The sequence below is a fragment of the Pavona decussata genome, unplaced genomic scaffold (genome assembly GCF_977016875.1).
Source record: "Pavona decussata unplaced genomic scaffold, jaPavDecu1.1 SCAFFOLD_39, whole genome shotgun sequence".
NCBI lineage: Eukaryota > Metazoa > Cnidaria > Anthozoa > Scleractinia > Agariciidae > Pavona > Pavona decussata.
Window position 1 is genome coordinate 1117191 of NW_028145461.1, and position 14932 is coordinate 1132122.

The 14932-nt window shown below is 41.3% G+C and overlaps 1 protein-coding gene across 5 annotated transcripts in view; it reads left to right on the forward strand.

Annotated features, from left to right (window-relative positions):
- The first annotated feature begins 109 nt into the window (after nt 1-109).
- Nucleotides 110-14932, forward strand: part of LOC146483374 (uncharacterized) — a 17259-nt gene continuing 2436 nt past the window's right edge. Inside the window, exons 1-5 of one of the 5 annotated variants that reach the window (XM_085106076.1) lie at nt 110-128; nt 4821-4896; nt 11484-12575; nt 13240-13499; nt 14038-14134. In XM_085106076.1, the coding sequence (XP_084962202.1) occupies nt 4846-4896; nt 11484-12575; nt 13240-13499; nt 14038-14134 (1500 nt within the window). In that variant the 5' untranslated portion in view covers nt 110-128; nt 4821-4845. Of the gene's footprint in view, nt 129-214; nt 343-1559; nt 1701-2860; nt 4691-4820; nt 4897-11483; nt 12576-13239; nt 13500-14037; nt 14135-14932 lie in introns of those variants that run through there. The other 4 variants (XM_085106077.1, XM_085106075.1, XM_085106073.1 and 1 more) reach the window with 4 other exon arrangements.

A 14932-nucleotide genomic window follows, 5' to 3' on the forward strand; every position in this document is an offset into this window, starting at 1 on the left:
TTTTCGCGTCCAGTCTCAAAGGATATTCCTATTTTGACACACCGTCTCTCTTAGTGCTCTTGCGGTGGTACATTTAAATATTGTACAGCTCTTTTTTCGTATCGTGTACGTGACGTTCCGGTTCATTGGTAAGTATATTCCTCAGTTGACAGGAAATAGTTGCAGCCCACTTTCCCGGTTTTATACGTGAACGCAGGGCTGACGTTTGTCAATGTTAAGTTGACTCCCGAGTTCAATGACTTCATTCAAAACCTTCGGTGTGAAAGAAAACCCTCTGCCGGTTAGACTATTACAGAAACTGATCGATTCGTAGAGCAATCAATATCGCCAAAGAAATTTAAGGTGAGTGTGCTAACCGCATTGTTAAAGAGTGACTTTGAAATACTTAGAATATCCTTTTGAGTTCCTCAATGCATCGGTCTGCAAGCAACTGAGTCAGTGGCCTTTTTAACTCAGTACAAACAGTTTAATATGCTGCCGAAAGACATGCGTTCCAGCTGAGAAATACAAACGAAGTGAATCATTATATCTCGGTTTGGAAAACTGCCGTGTTTTGAAACACTGTCTTATCAGTCTGATTCTCCAATTGTATGATTATTTTGGTCCCCTTGACTGATCCTCTCTTGGTTGGAGCGCTGCACCAGGAGCGCCCAAATGTCGCCCGGTCGGTTAGTCGTCTTTATTTTTCAGCCATAGTAGTAAATCTTCCTTATTAAAAAAATAATAATTTTAAGAACAAACAGGATCGAATTGAACAAGAAAACGTAGGATGCGGCGAAAATATCAAAACAAACACATTGCGTCACACCGTTGCCACAGGATTTTAAGGTGCAAGCGAAGGAAATATCGGTTTTGTACTGATCCACTTCTTAACGATACCCTGAACCTTTTCAGAAAACGTTGTCTGGTAAAACGTATAAACTATGAACAGGAGCCCAAAGGCTCTTGCCATGAACGATACGGTACGTTGCTTGTATCACAAATTTATCTTAGATTTGCGGTCATCAAACCACAGGCGTCAATTCGGAAACAGGCGCGATTTAAAGCCTCTTTTTAAACCGAGTGATTTGTGATTCCGGTCTCGCTTCCTGTGATTAGCAATCTTTGCTTATTGTTGTAGAGCTGAATAAACAATTGTCCGCTAAGTACGTGAAAAGATTTTCAAAACCTCCTATTTAATCTTCTTCTCGCCCACAAGTTAGAGCACTGCTCTCATTTTCCACTGAAAAAAAACTGCAAAAACTCATCTAGCTGAATACAGCAAAAAGAACAGTTTACCATCGAGTAGGGGAAAAAATCCAGGAACTTATTTCTGAGTGGGAGAAAAGGGCGTTTTAAAAGGATCTTAAAACAAAAGAAAACCGTTACTATTTTTGGATAATTGGACAGGAGGCGTAGCTTTTTCTGTATCACTGCAAACCTGGCCGACGACTTATAAATTAAAAACCACATTTCGCGATTAGAAAGTTGGTCACCGTGTCTGCAAAGTATAGCCGGGGGTAAGCGATAATTAAGTGGCTAGTGGGTTTGTCGCCTGCTAACATTCATCAACTGCTGTTGAAAGATTTCCTTTTCATTTGTCATCAGTTTGTTGAATGGGAAGTGTTATGGGGAAAGCCAGGCATAATGCCTGAAACATTCGAGGCTCTAACTTTTTTAGTCTGTGGACGAAATTCTCAAGTGCGATCGTGCAGATGAAGGTTAGCCAATAAGCAGTACTTTCCTGTGGTTCTGTTTATTATGTTGGTACTTCTAACTTTGAGTCTATCGATGATATTCTAAATTGCGATCGGGAACTTATTGAGCTGTTCAAATTGTAACATTATACATTAATTGAGTTGAGAGCTTCTGAAAAGGGCTTTTAAAATTTCCTTTAGTACCGTTTATTATGTTGAAAATTATGGATTGCCAGTAAAGACAATTACTCTTTCAAATGCGGAAACGCCACTGAGCAGAACTTTCCTGTAGTGCTGTTCTGTTTACTAAGCGACACAAGTCGGTGGAGTCGGTGGATGAAATTACATAAGCCCGCCGAGTACTATGCCACACTTTCCTGTGGTGCTGTTAATTGTTCTAACATTTTGAGTCCGTGGAGAAAATCGCAACTGAGTGTGACACTATTCAAATGAAAGCCAACTAACTGAGCAGTATTTTCCTGTGGTGCTGTTTTCACCAAGTAGCTCTTCCTTTTGAGTGTATGGGCGGATGAAATCCTTTTAAAAGTGTGACCACCCAAAAGCTACTGAAGAGGACTCTCCTGTGGTTTCGTTTGTTTTCCTTCCATCGCTTGTTTCCTTTTAAGTACCCGGGTAGCCGTTCAACTTTCAACTTTGAGTAGGTGGATGAAATCCTAAAGTTTTAACTGTTCAAATCAAAACTTAGGTCGAGCAGGACTTACTGTGGTCCACTCAGTGTTAGCTGGTTAGATTAGAATAATGCGCCCCTATTTCGAGATAAATCGCCGACCTGTTTATTACAGTCAGGTGGAACCTCGATTTACCGAACCTCTATATAAAGACGGCTCTATATAACGAACGCTATTCTCCAGCCCGGCCTTTAAAAACGTATGGAACAGAACCTTGATGCGACGTACTAATGTCCCTAGTCCTTCAATTGGCACTTCGTTAATAGAGGTTTCACTGAAACTTGCTTTATTTTTAAAGTACTCAGTCACGAATGTTAATTACCCAAATTTCGGTACGCCTTTCATTTTACGAGCGCATCCTTCGATTATACTTCTCTGATTTTTAACATTTTTTCATACCTTCAATGTTTATTATATTTTCAAAATCATCCGTATCTCGCTGTTGCGTATAAAAGACTATAAAAGGCGAAAAATAAACAAGAATGGTTAAAACGCAGTGTATCAGGTCAGGATTGTAACTGACCGTAACTGTTATCACGGGTGACAAACGCGTAAAGTTCACGATAAATTTCAAGATGAGCATATTAGGAAGTAGATTTTAAAAAAAGATGTCTATTGAACATTAAACGTAATTCACGCTATGTCCTGAAAGGTTGCTGAAATGATCCGGGAGTGCTCGTTTATCCAAAAGTTTTGGTATATTCCGGGCATTGAGACTGCAGTCGGCGTGTTTTAACTGCAATATATATTTATTTAGAACTTATTCATAGTTATACTGTTTTTATCTCAGCTAATCTAAAAGATTTCTCACAAACATAACCGCGCAGTTCTTTCGCTGAGCTGAGCCCTGAACAAGGCTCTAGTATAACCTATCATTTCTGGTTAATATCTTTCTTTCTCAGACAATGCAATCTTTGCGGTCAACAACATCCTTAAACTGAGATCCCTTGAGGCCCGTAAATGCCGCGGATTTTTTTCTGGTAAAATTACACGCTGCCAAAGTTATCTTTCGACGCCATACACGGCGCAACGATCAGGAGAGAAGATTCTACAACCGTGGAATATTTTTGCAACAGGCTTTTTGGCTATTTTTTCTTCAAATATCTTATCATATAATCGCCAGTCTCCCTTCCGTTAGATTGTTTGATTTGATGTCGCACGGTTTCTTTTCAAGGCTCAATTCAGTGAAGCAATTTTCTTAAAGTGATCATTTTAAACAGATATCCATCAAGTCGAATTTTATCTTTAAGGTCGCAAATTGTCTCGCAGATGCAAGCGGACGTGAAGTAGCTTATTGCGATACGTGTGAGTGATAAAGGCAAGGAGGAGGGGGAAGGTAACACTTCTCTATCCAGTTTCCTCGCTTTTATTATTCGTTCACATTGTAGCAATCCGCGCTATCTGAAGGCTGGCGACGCAGCTGCTGAGGCAGACGGCTTACTAGGTTTCGCGACGCTTCGGCCGCATCATTCCCACCAAAACTGAGACGTCTCAGGGAGCTATATAGAGCTACCGTAGAGCTACAGCAAGGCAAACATTCAATGCGTCAACGGCGCAAATTTTCGATATAAGCGCTGTTCATAGGTGTCCATGCGTGAAGGTAGCAGTCATAACAACAGTGTAACTTTCTAAGTGGCTTAAAAATGATGCCTTTGTAGTCAAAATATATTGTCTGGGGACGTGATGGGGTGCGCAAGTTTTGGCTGCGGGCTGTGCCGTGACCGTCATCTCGATGCGGTTACCACAATTCCGTGACACAAAAACAAATCGACACGAAGAGAACGATGACAGAAGTCTGCGAATACAGCTGCTTCTGACACATGGAAACATAAGCCTTCTAAATTTGCCAGCCACACGGTACAGTGAAGCCACACTTTTTTCTTCTGACTTTGGATGAGAGTTGGATCTTTTCTGATTTTAGGATGCCGCTATTTTAAGATCTTTTCAAGGTCATAGCTGCTGTCTTGATTTCACGAGATCCCATCTGCCAGGCATCTGACATGTGTCTTAAGTCGAGTGGAATCATCAGTGAAGAACTTAACAAATAGCCATCTTTCCTGCTATCACGAAAACGCCAGCCACTAAGTGGAATGACCTTATTTAAGACACAGGCAAAAGAATATCTACGAAACAGGCGCCCATTTATGAGCAATCTTCGTCACAAGAGCTTTTCCTAATCTCATCAATCCCTCTGTCACGACACACGGTGAATTTGACGTCACGCGTACGTCACTCGCTCTCAATTTGTATCCCATCGTTGTGCTCTTTTGTGCTCTAAATCAGCAGAGACGTAAAAAACAAACAAGCTTCTTGATTTGCATTCCGGTAATAGCTTATTCGCCTCTCCGCCTGATAATCACTCTGTGAGTGCATGTGTGTGTGAAGCGAGGGCGCACGGTGAGTGTGCGATTATCAACAGCTGTTTCAAATTCTCTGCTTTCTCGATCTCGCACAGGGGTCAAGCCTTGAAGGACGTCGAAATGGCCACACTCGAGGAAATTCATCGCCAGGAATCACAACTCAAACAGAGGGTAAGTGGAAATCTTTTGTGCTAACATTAGCTGATCCTTCGTGCATTTCAAAATTTTTATTACCACCAATATTGCCGCTGCAGTTATTTAATGAGATTGGCGTTCACGAAATTTCAGCCTCTTCCCCGCCGTTATGGTGTGCGATCGAATCGCTAGCAGCATTTTTCAGAACGGTCGAGAATTTTGAGTACTCTTGAGCGATATTGTACGAAACTTTACCACGAAGTTATAGCTGACTGCTCATGTGTAATGTGGACCGAGGACCGATGAAGCAAGGCAATTGGCAAGAGTGCATGTCAGCAAAACATACCTACATACCTCTGTGTCAAAATCGTTGCCTCGTAGCAGCAAACTATAATCCTTGTTGCTTCACCGTGCTTCGCTAATATAATGCGAGCGATGTAGCTTCAATTGCACAATTGTAGGATTATTAAACGTTTCTTTGGACGAGAGAGTCGGGTAGCATAGAAACTGAAATTGTGTTTGAGAATATTTGTGTGTGTTTGTGTTAATTTGCTTGGATTCCAATCGAGTTTTATCTCCACACGAGTGTCTGTTTCGTCCCGTGGAGTAAGCAGACATTTACATAAAAGCACACAGTCGTGACATAGAGCTAATGTTATCCCACGCTGCGTTGCACGTACAAGGGTGGACTGTGAGTGTTTAATTTTGAATATCAGAGAGATTTGCACAATTAAAGAACCGAGCTACAAGTTAGTATCAGTTAATATCAGTCCAGCGATACATTGCAGTTATCCTTCATTCATACGCATCAAGATTTACAACACTTAATTAGTCGCATGTCAAAAGAGTAATTGTGTAAATGTTGGTTGTTCATGAATTACAATTTTTTTTTTGGTTGGAGAATTGATATTGTTTGCTTGTGAAATCCGATTTAAGGTCGGACGTCTTCGATGCGGGACAAATGTGGGAAATGAAAAAGGTCCCGGCCTCCGCGCTAGGAATATTCAGCGTTTGCCACAAGTTGTACATAATGCCCAGAATCCTTTTGTCTTCTAGTTATCGAAAACCCAACGCTCACAAGTGCCTTGAACATGATTCGTAGTTAAGTGTCACTTACAAAACAGAGCTTAAAGACGTCGCTCGCTTGCAATAAAAATTACCAAGTGCATTGTGTGTTCTTTTGTACAGTGAACAACCCGGATTCCTGATGTTTCGGGATTTAATTGACACGTTTTGTTATCTGGTGGGCTTTTAATGGAGAGATAAATCATGTGTCCTTGCCGGTTCCTCTATTCAGACATGCCATTTTGAAATTTTCCGTGTAAAATGACTCTGCGAAAAGGTTCTCTGTCCAACTGCATTTGACAGAAGGAAACAATACAATATTTCGAAGACTGGGGCGTGTTATGGAAAACCGACTTTTAGCAAACAGTGATGCTTGGAAAACTTTTTTTTTAACCTAACGCTCCAGGCGGGTGTAGTGAAAAAGGGCAAGTGACAGCAGATCGTTTCAAGTGCCAGAAAGTTCACAGCGAATCGTTGCTCCGATCATTATTTATCGGCACCGGGCCAATATGAGAATCGATGATTAATCTTTATTTTCTCAATCTGTTTACGATTCGATGAAAAATGTTTACTTTCGCATGCAATTGCGGGCAAGGCTGTTGAGTTATTCGCAAGGAATACCTGTTTCTCCCGGCGTGACCCGGTAACCTTGCTCGCTAAAGCGCAGCTAATAAATCCGAGCGCTGGGCACAAATATTAAGAGCCATGACCAAGCGCCGCGTGGTAAATTTAGAGCTTTTCTTTTTCAAAATCTGCCGCTGAGTTTGTTTAAAAAACCCTCCGCGGGGCCCTGCTAATTTAACCTTTATACTAGATACATTCTCATTAATTCCTTGCCTTGTTTACCATTCCACCTATTTGGTGAATGGCACACCGCTAGGTTTATACAATACAGTGGCTTCGCTAAAGCTCTCAGCGGCTGTTTTCGACTCACGAAAGCCGTTTTGCTAAGAAATTTCTTTTTTCTCTTTTCACATTTAACATATAAAAGTTGTGGGCTATCTGGCAGGTCGTGGTTGAATCCGACTTTTCATAAATTAATTTTAAATAGACAGAAATTGATAGAATTAAATTTCTCTTTTAAAATTTAAACTATTAAGTTTCATTATAAATCTTGTTCTGATATTGAATTTCGTATAATCTTTTTTCCAACTCGTCCCTTTCAAATAATACAGTTTTCCATCTACAATTTGTAATCACATTAAATCACTTAACAGCGAGTGCTTTGTTTCAACACGCCGATCAAGTTTTTTTCTCATGATTGAGATGGAATGAAACAATTTATACCAAGACGTGCCATTTTACACTGTTGACCGAAACAGTTTCCAAAACACGATGTTTGAGTTGCTATTTGTTAGTGAACAAGTCATAATTGCTGGCGATTCTTTATCAAGTTAACAACCAAACCAGACACAATCACTATGGGTTGATCGATGACCCAAGTTGACAATGGGTCACTTTTGACGGTGTGCAATAACCATAAAAAACAACATCCTTAGAATTTGAAACATCGGTGGAAAAACAAATTCTCTAATTGCACCAAGCATTACCACGGAATTGAGGTGCTCACAATCATTTTATTTGTTTGAATGGTCACAATTTAAACTTTAGAGTCCTCTACAGACTCAGTAAGGAACCAACTTATTTAGCATAAGAAACAGCACAACATGAAAGTTCTTTGTAATAGCTTTCATTTGAATTATCACACTTCAGCATTCCACAGTCGAAAAATGCTAGACCACCCTGTAAAACATAATAACACCAACCACAGGAAATTATTTTCAAGAACTTTTCATCTGAATAGCCCGGATGAACAGTGACACTTCGGGATTTGATCCGGCACGGACTGTAAAGTCATTACACGAGGAATTCAATCGCTTCTTCGGAACCGTTTGACAAACCCTGTCACAATCATTACATTTCCAGGATTTGTCGGAAGAAAGGCTCGTTGTTGAAATTCTTAAGCAAACTGTTCTGCAGTGATACGAAGTGATGGATTGAGTCTAGAAACATCGGAGAATTCTGAGACCGGTTTCCACTTTGACCCTTCGGACTAACAACAACTTTAAACGAAAGAAAAATACTACGGATTGACTACAAATCTAACCATCGGAAATTTTGTGTGGCTCAATAAACTGTTAGAATCCTAAATTTTGAGGATTCAAATGAAAGTTGGTGAGCAGTGCTTTCTTGTCATTCATGATACTGTTTGTCTGTTTGATTTCGGATTATGCTGTACAACTGAGGTCGAGATTCTTGCAATTCAAATGAAAGTTTTTAAACAGTAGTTATGTGACTAGTTTCCAATGGCGTTGCAGTCGTATTCTAACATTATTCAAGCCCGTTGTATTATTTGTTTTCGCTATTATGCGTTTGATTATTGTCGTTTTTTCCACCGTTTTCAGATCACAGCATGTTAGGAGTGCTTCGTTTGTTTATAATACTGTAAACGTTTAGCGCATTGAAAAGTCTTAAATGTCAATACCAAACATTACTAAAGATCCTGAGCGTACTAGCGTGCATATTTATTTTTTTTAAGGGTTGAAAGATGCTCTTCTAGGTCTATCGTCACCAACTACGCAAAGGTCATTCCTCAGATTTTCACAACTTCTCTGATCAACATGTGTTTTAAAACCACGACTTTGCTTTCATCACCGTTGAGAGTTGAAATTTATGAAAAGCATGTTCGCTGAAAAAGAAAAAATGTCCAGATCTGTTGAAATAAAGCCGAAGGCATTTAGAAGGTAACTTTTTGCCATGTAACATAGCACGTAGGCTATTTTTAATTCGGAAACAATTTGTTACGGCGACGTATTGCAAGTTTTTTATTTGTTTTCAGAAACTTGCAACATGTTGCCGTAATCTCGCATAATGCCACAAGAAATTGTTGCGTTTTAAATCGTCCACGCGTGCGGTGAAACGACACAAGAGGTTAAACTTTAATGGCATTTGTTCCCAAAATTTCAGCAGATTTCAACCGTAAACGAAAAAGCCTGAGAGACAAAATGGCACGAGAGTCGAGGTCAAACGCTAGTGAGGGGAAAAATTCAGCAGGTTTGAAACAGAGCTCGCTGACTCCGTTAGTCGATCGCTGGATGAAGTGAATAATTCCGGCAGTTTAAGCTGCGATTTCAGCCACTTTGGCATGTTTTGTTGCCGTTTTCCGTTGATGAACCAACTGGCCCATGTTCCTCAAAATCCAAGAGAATGTAAATTTGGTATTAGTGTCTTAGATGTTTACAAAAAGCCTGTTTTGTGTTATTTTTTTAATCCCACAAGCTGCGTGTTCGAAAAAAACCCATCTCGTGACGTTCATGAGTTTAAGGGTGCGTTCGATTGACCCTATTCCGGAATAGGAATTCATGCATGATTACTAGAAATCCCTCATGAGAGGTCTTTGGAGTTACTGGAATACAAAATGGCTCTTAAATTATCGTGTATCACCGAAAGTTTGTAGAAACGTCTTCCCAAATGTACGTAAAAAAGATAAATATAACAGCTATTCTGCTTATTCTTATTCTGGAATACGGTCAATCGAACAAGACCTAATTTTATCCCCTACAGATATGTTTAGTCTATTTATGTCAGATCGGAGACATTCTCTAACATTATTTTTAACATTGGTATGCTAATTAGAGCAATTTTTATAGATCGAAATGCAATTTATTCCGGAAATTATAAGAAATTCAGTCATCGAATCCCTTGCTTGCTTGCTTGCCTCACGGAATCCTGTGAAACCATGTCAGTCAGGCAAAACTAGCCCGTGAATAGATTCTTTCAGTGGGGACAGGATCCGCCCTCCACTGATAAATTTCCTTTCTGTCTACTCGCGGATATAATTTTTTTCAGGACCGGCAAAAAAACCTGCCTTTAAATAGGACAGTGCTGTTGCGAATCTAGGGATGGGGCGGGGCCGGGGCTGCTACAAAATGACATATAATTGCTGGAGATCTTAGCAAGCTCATCCGAGCTTGATAAAGAAGATTCCCTTACCTCAGTGAACTAAATTAAATATAGCAGACGGATACAATTCCTCAATATTTTCACGAGTTTTGGTTAAATTTGTATCATGTTTACCGATGTCATCAGAACAAATTCTACTCATTTTTCTCGAGCGTTGTGTTCTCAAATAAATTTGTTTTCCCAGTGATATTGAGCAATTGAGGAAGAGGATATGTGAAGTTTATCGCTCTGGTGCACCAAGACTGAAAACAAGAAACAAAACAGATAAGACGTGGCCATCAACGTGGTTAACTTTCACCTTGTAGCGCTTTAGATATCACTTAGGAATTTGATCTTATCAGAAAATTCAAAAATAGCAGAAAAATAAAATGTTCCTGTTGATGACAAAACACCAAAGCAATACAAGTGTCTGCGCTGGCAACTGAATTACTGACCTTATCAAATCAAAGAAGAAATATTTTCAGGCATATGACTATAGAATGTATGGAGAACAGATTTTTGGTTAGATTACCATCATTATGAAGATAATTTCCAGTCCTTTCTCAAAGCTGTTGTTTTCTTGCGATGAAAAGACAACGTTGTTTCTTACTCTCCTGAAATAGATATTTTTTAATTCTGGAACTTTCTTTCTCTTTAATAGAACGAAAATATCGGTTGCTCTCGCGACAAGACCTAAAGATAGTATGGGTATTCAACTTGATATCGTGGTCCAGAGGACATAAACAACGGGGGAATGGTTTCTATAATAGCACAGACCATAGAAAACTGCCGTCGATTTTTTATTTTTTATTTTTTTTTTTTTAACAATTTTACAATAACATGGAAAAAGTACGAGCGGAATTGGCTTTATTTTCGGTTGAAAAAGTGCGCGCGTTATATCTAACGTGATAATATAGACAATAACTACGAGTCAATCAGCGCGCGGGAATTTTGTTTTGGGCGGGAACTTTGTTTGTGTCCTCTTAGCCTCATTGTCAAGCTTAATTTTGATATATCGAAAGGAGTTTATTCGGCTGTAACTTTACCATCCTTGGAGACCCAGGTGCAAATAGCCGGGACTTTTCGCCTATTTCGCCCATGAAATCTTCGCCCTGTGGATTTCCCCGACAATCTGCCCCGGGGTCCCCTATACATTTGCCCATATTACCTTGCGGTCATGTCAAGAAGGCTTTCCGACAAAAGACGTTAAATGAATATTTAGTTTAGTATAGACATACCTACCCGCCTCGACTAGCTTCAGCTATTTGCGGGTAGGTATATAACCAGCTTGTAACTGAAGGTGTTAATAAAGTGTTGTATTTTTTTTTTTTCGACGTGCCTAAGTTTAGGGCGAACTTTGAAATTGCGAGAGAAAGGCGTGGATAGCAGCGAAAAAACGGGCGCAAAATAATGGCGTTCTTCCAACTAGTTTCAAGTTTTGTCTCATGAAACATGTATTGGTTAAAGCAATAACACTCACTGTCACAATAAAACATGGATTACACCCGATCCCCAAGGTGACGCTACTGGTCTGTAAATTATAATGCTTTGAAAAAGAGAGTTGTTAATGATTGTAACTGAGATGACGAATGCCTTCTCTTTTATTAATTTTGCAGTTGGAGGGGACAAAAAATATCGCGGAGCGAAGACAACTTCGGGCAGAACTGCGCGATCTTAAAGCGAAGAAAGAAAAACTTACAGATGAAAATGGCAATGAAACTAAAGCACCTTCGATGGCGTCCAAATTCACAATGGCTGTCAGCAGTTCAGAGAAAGGGCGATACCAAGAGCGAGCACACCGCATCAATAGAGAAGAAAGTCCTGCCCGAAAAGAGAACGTTGCCCCTCAACAACCCAAAAGCGCTAAGAGCACCTTTAACTTCAAGGTTTCCAACACAGAGGAGAAGACGTCCGACAGTCGAACTACAGAGAGCACCTCTTGGCGACGGCAGGCCAACCAAGTCAAATCTAACATCGAGGAGAAGAAGCCGAGAAAGAATCAAGAGGTGAACAACAACGATGATGATGCGAAGAAAGAGAAAGATAAGGAAGACGGAGCGCCAAAGCGAATGTCACGAAGAACGTCTTTGGCAGAATTGTTCAAGATTGACCAGGAAGCTTTGCAGAAGAGTAGAGCGAAGGCCAATGCCCCAGCGCCACAGGTAGCAGTTTCATCCGCAACGATGATTCAACATCGGCAGCCTGTGGAGACCCATCAAGACACGAAGTGCAAGCAAGACTTGCTGCAGAATCTCGGTAAGTTACGAGGCAGGAGGCGTTCTGTCCGCGAGATTGAGAGAAAGGAGGAACTTGAGGGGCTGATGTACGTGAAGAGTGGTGACACAGTTAAACTGGTGAACACCTCGGAAGGAGACGAACAGGTTAAGGAACAGCGGAAGATAAGGCGCAGCTCGCGCAAGGAAAGCCACGAGAAACTCAAGATTGAAGGCAACACCATCAGCACCAGCAGCGAAACTGAGCTCACGGCGATTATCGAGAGTCCAAGAACACCAAAAAGTCCAGACCAATTTGAATTTACCAAAGTCGAGCCACCCAAGAAAGAGGAACCTCCCAAGACCAGGATATGGCAGCCTCCTCCAAGGACTGAAGCCCCCAAGCCTGGTCCAGCAGGGAGGCCGTGGAATGATAAAGGCCCTCAGAGGGTTGGTCCTCCAAGACCTAACTCACTTTTTCCTGCTAAAAAAGAGGTAAGTTGCATGTCTTTGCCGAGATGTTTGCGTGTGCGGACATGTCCCAGTGACTAGCTAATAATGTGTAGTCTTGGCGAGAGTCGGTAATAGTGGTATCACGTTAGCTCAAAATAGCCGTAAGTCTTAATCATGTGTTGTAGTGGCTACCAAATCGGACTCTGCATCGGGTTGGAAGATTAGAGGATCAGTGGTTGCAAGCCAGAGTTCAGTATAGCACAACTCAACTTTACTTCACACTGTCTGCCTTGCCCTGAGGCCCCTTTTCTCGAGAGTCCGGAACGGAAAACTATTTTATGTGAAAACGCTCCTCAACACATATTGCGTATTCATAAAACGCGCGAAAATACCTTTGCACTAGGGGGCATCGTTCTGAACAAGAACAACAGCTGAATTTCTCAGACTATCCTGTGATGCGAGAACGAATTCGCATTGGGCGAGTGTGTTATTACTGAGGACTTTCAAAAAACTGGTTCCAGTCTTGTACACCGTTGGGATAAACTACTAAAATGTGGGGCTAGCCCTATAGTGGACTAAACTCCCATCGAGGTTGTGGATGGGGGCGGAGGGGTGGAGTAGTAACATTTCTTGTTGCTTCATGTTGTCTGCATTGTAGAGATCATGGTAAAAAGACGGTCCACTGTATTTGTTTTGTACTTCTCAGGGTTCTAAATTTGGTCAGAATGGAGGTATGGGTTCTGTGAAGGACCGCATGGCTTTCTTCAAAAAAGCTGCAGAGGACGAGAAAAAAGCAAAGGAGAAACAGTTCGTGCAAAAAACGCCAAGTCCAACCGCACCTGTAAACAGGTTCCATGCGACCACACCAACCAGTCCAGCAGGTTTAACGAGTCCAGCAGGTGTGACGAGTCCGACGAGTCCATCAGAGAGGGTATCGCTCAAGAAAGCACCGGACCCAAACAAGGCGTAAGTTTCAGCTTGTTGTTTTGCATGTGTTTTCGCGTTCCTTATCACTGCGTTGCGGATCTTTTCAAATTTTACGGATAATCCACTTACGAAGAAACAGTGTTTCCGAAAAGTTTGGATTTTTGTCACCCAAAGCTTCAAGAAAAACAATCTCTTTGAAACTGAACACCAGGAAACTGTATGTTTTTGTTTGCCCTTTGTTTAGACAAGCATTGTAGAAAAGTACGCAGAGCGACAGCTATTTATCTCTTTTTGCCATTCTGAGCTTATTGCTCTGAGCTGGTTGACCATAATGTAGTGTTGATAGTTATTAATGTTCTTCTTTGGTTTAATTCGTCTCTCGCCACAAATATTGAGTTAATGAATTTCGATTAGCAAACTATACAGAGTTAAGATTAAGATCAAATTAGTCTAAAACTCAATTCAAATCTGACGCTTGTCCTGGACTGGATTGACTCAGTTGAGCGTTAACGTTCCAGTTTGATAGTTCACGGTGTTATGGAGGTTATGATAGTAATCGTTATGCTTTCTTTCACAGTCCAAGGGATCTGAAAAAGAAACCACAACTAAAGAGACAGATGTCTGTATCTTCGCTGATCCTGACGTGGTGTAAAGATGTCACACAAGAGTATGAGGTACGTGGCGGGACCTCAGTTTCTCGCTGTTAGCAGATGTGTGTTTGCCCTTGAGAGAAAACACAGCGAAGCAAACTCGGAACAAAACATTTTTTCTCATTAATAGGTTTCATGGGACTGTAGACCTGATATCCATACAGTAGGCAGCATTTTCTGTTTCACTGTGCACTGCGACAAAAGGCGCACACATAAAAATTGCGTAATGTCGTATACCATATCACGGACAATTTCTTCATTTTCGGGGCCCGCTTTTGAGATCGTTGCGAGAAGGAGGAGTCGATATTACTTGCGGCAAATCCTCCTACGGCAACGCGAAAAATAATGAGGGGCTTTTCGTTCCAGGAAAAGTAACATGCATTTTTTGTGTGTATCATGTCTTGGAGCATAACCTGGGCTAGTGTGACTGCGCAAGCCCCTTGAAGCATAACCTGGGCTAGTGTAACTGCACAAGCCCCTTGGAGCATAACCTCGACTAGTGTAACTGCGCAAGCCCCTTGGAGCATAACCTGGACTAGTGTAACTGCGCAAGCCCCTTGGAGCATAACCTGGGCTAGTGTAACTGCGCGCGTAAGCCCCTTGCAGCATAACCTGGGCCATCCTCGTTCCCAGAGCCTACGATCTTCTGGTCAGCGGTTGGATCGTAGGCCCTGGTAACAGCCGTTACCGGATGTCGTGAATTTCACGACATCCGGTAGCGCATGCTCAGTGTGATAAATTACCATTGCGCTTGCTCAGTATTATTATTGCTCAGTACTGCTCAGTATTAGGAAGTAAAGACAAATGCGCACAGAAGCGTAG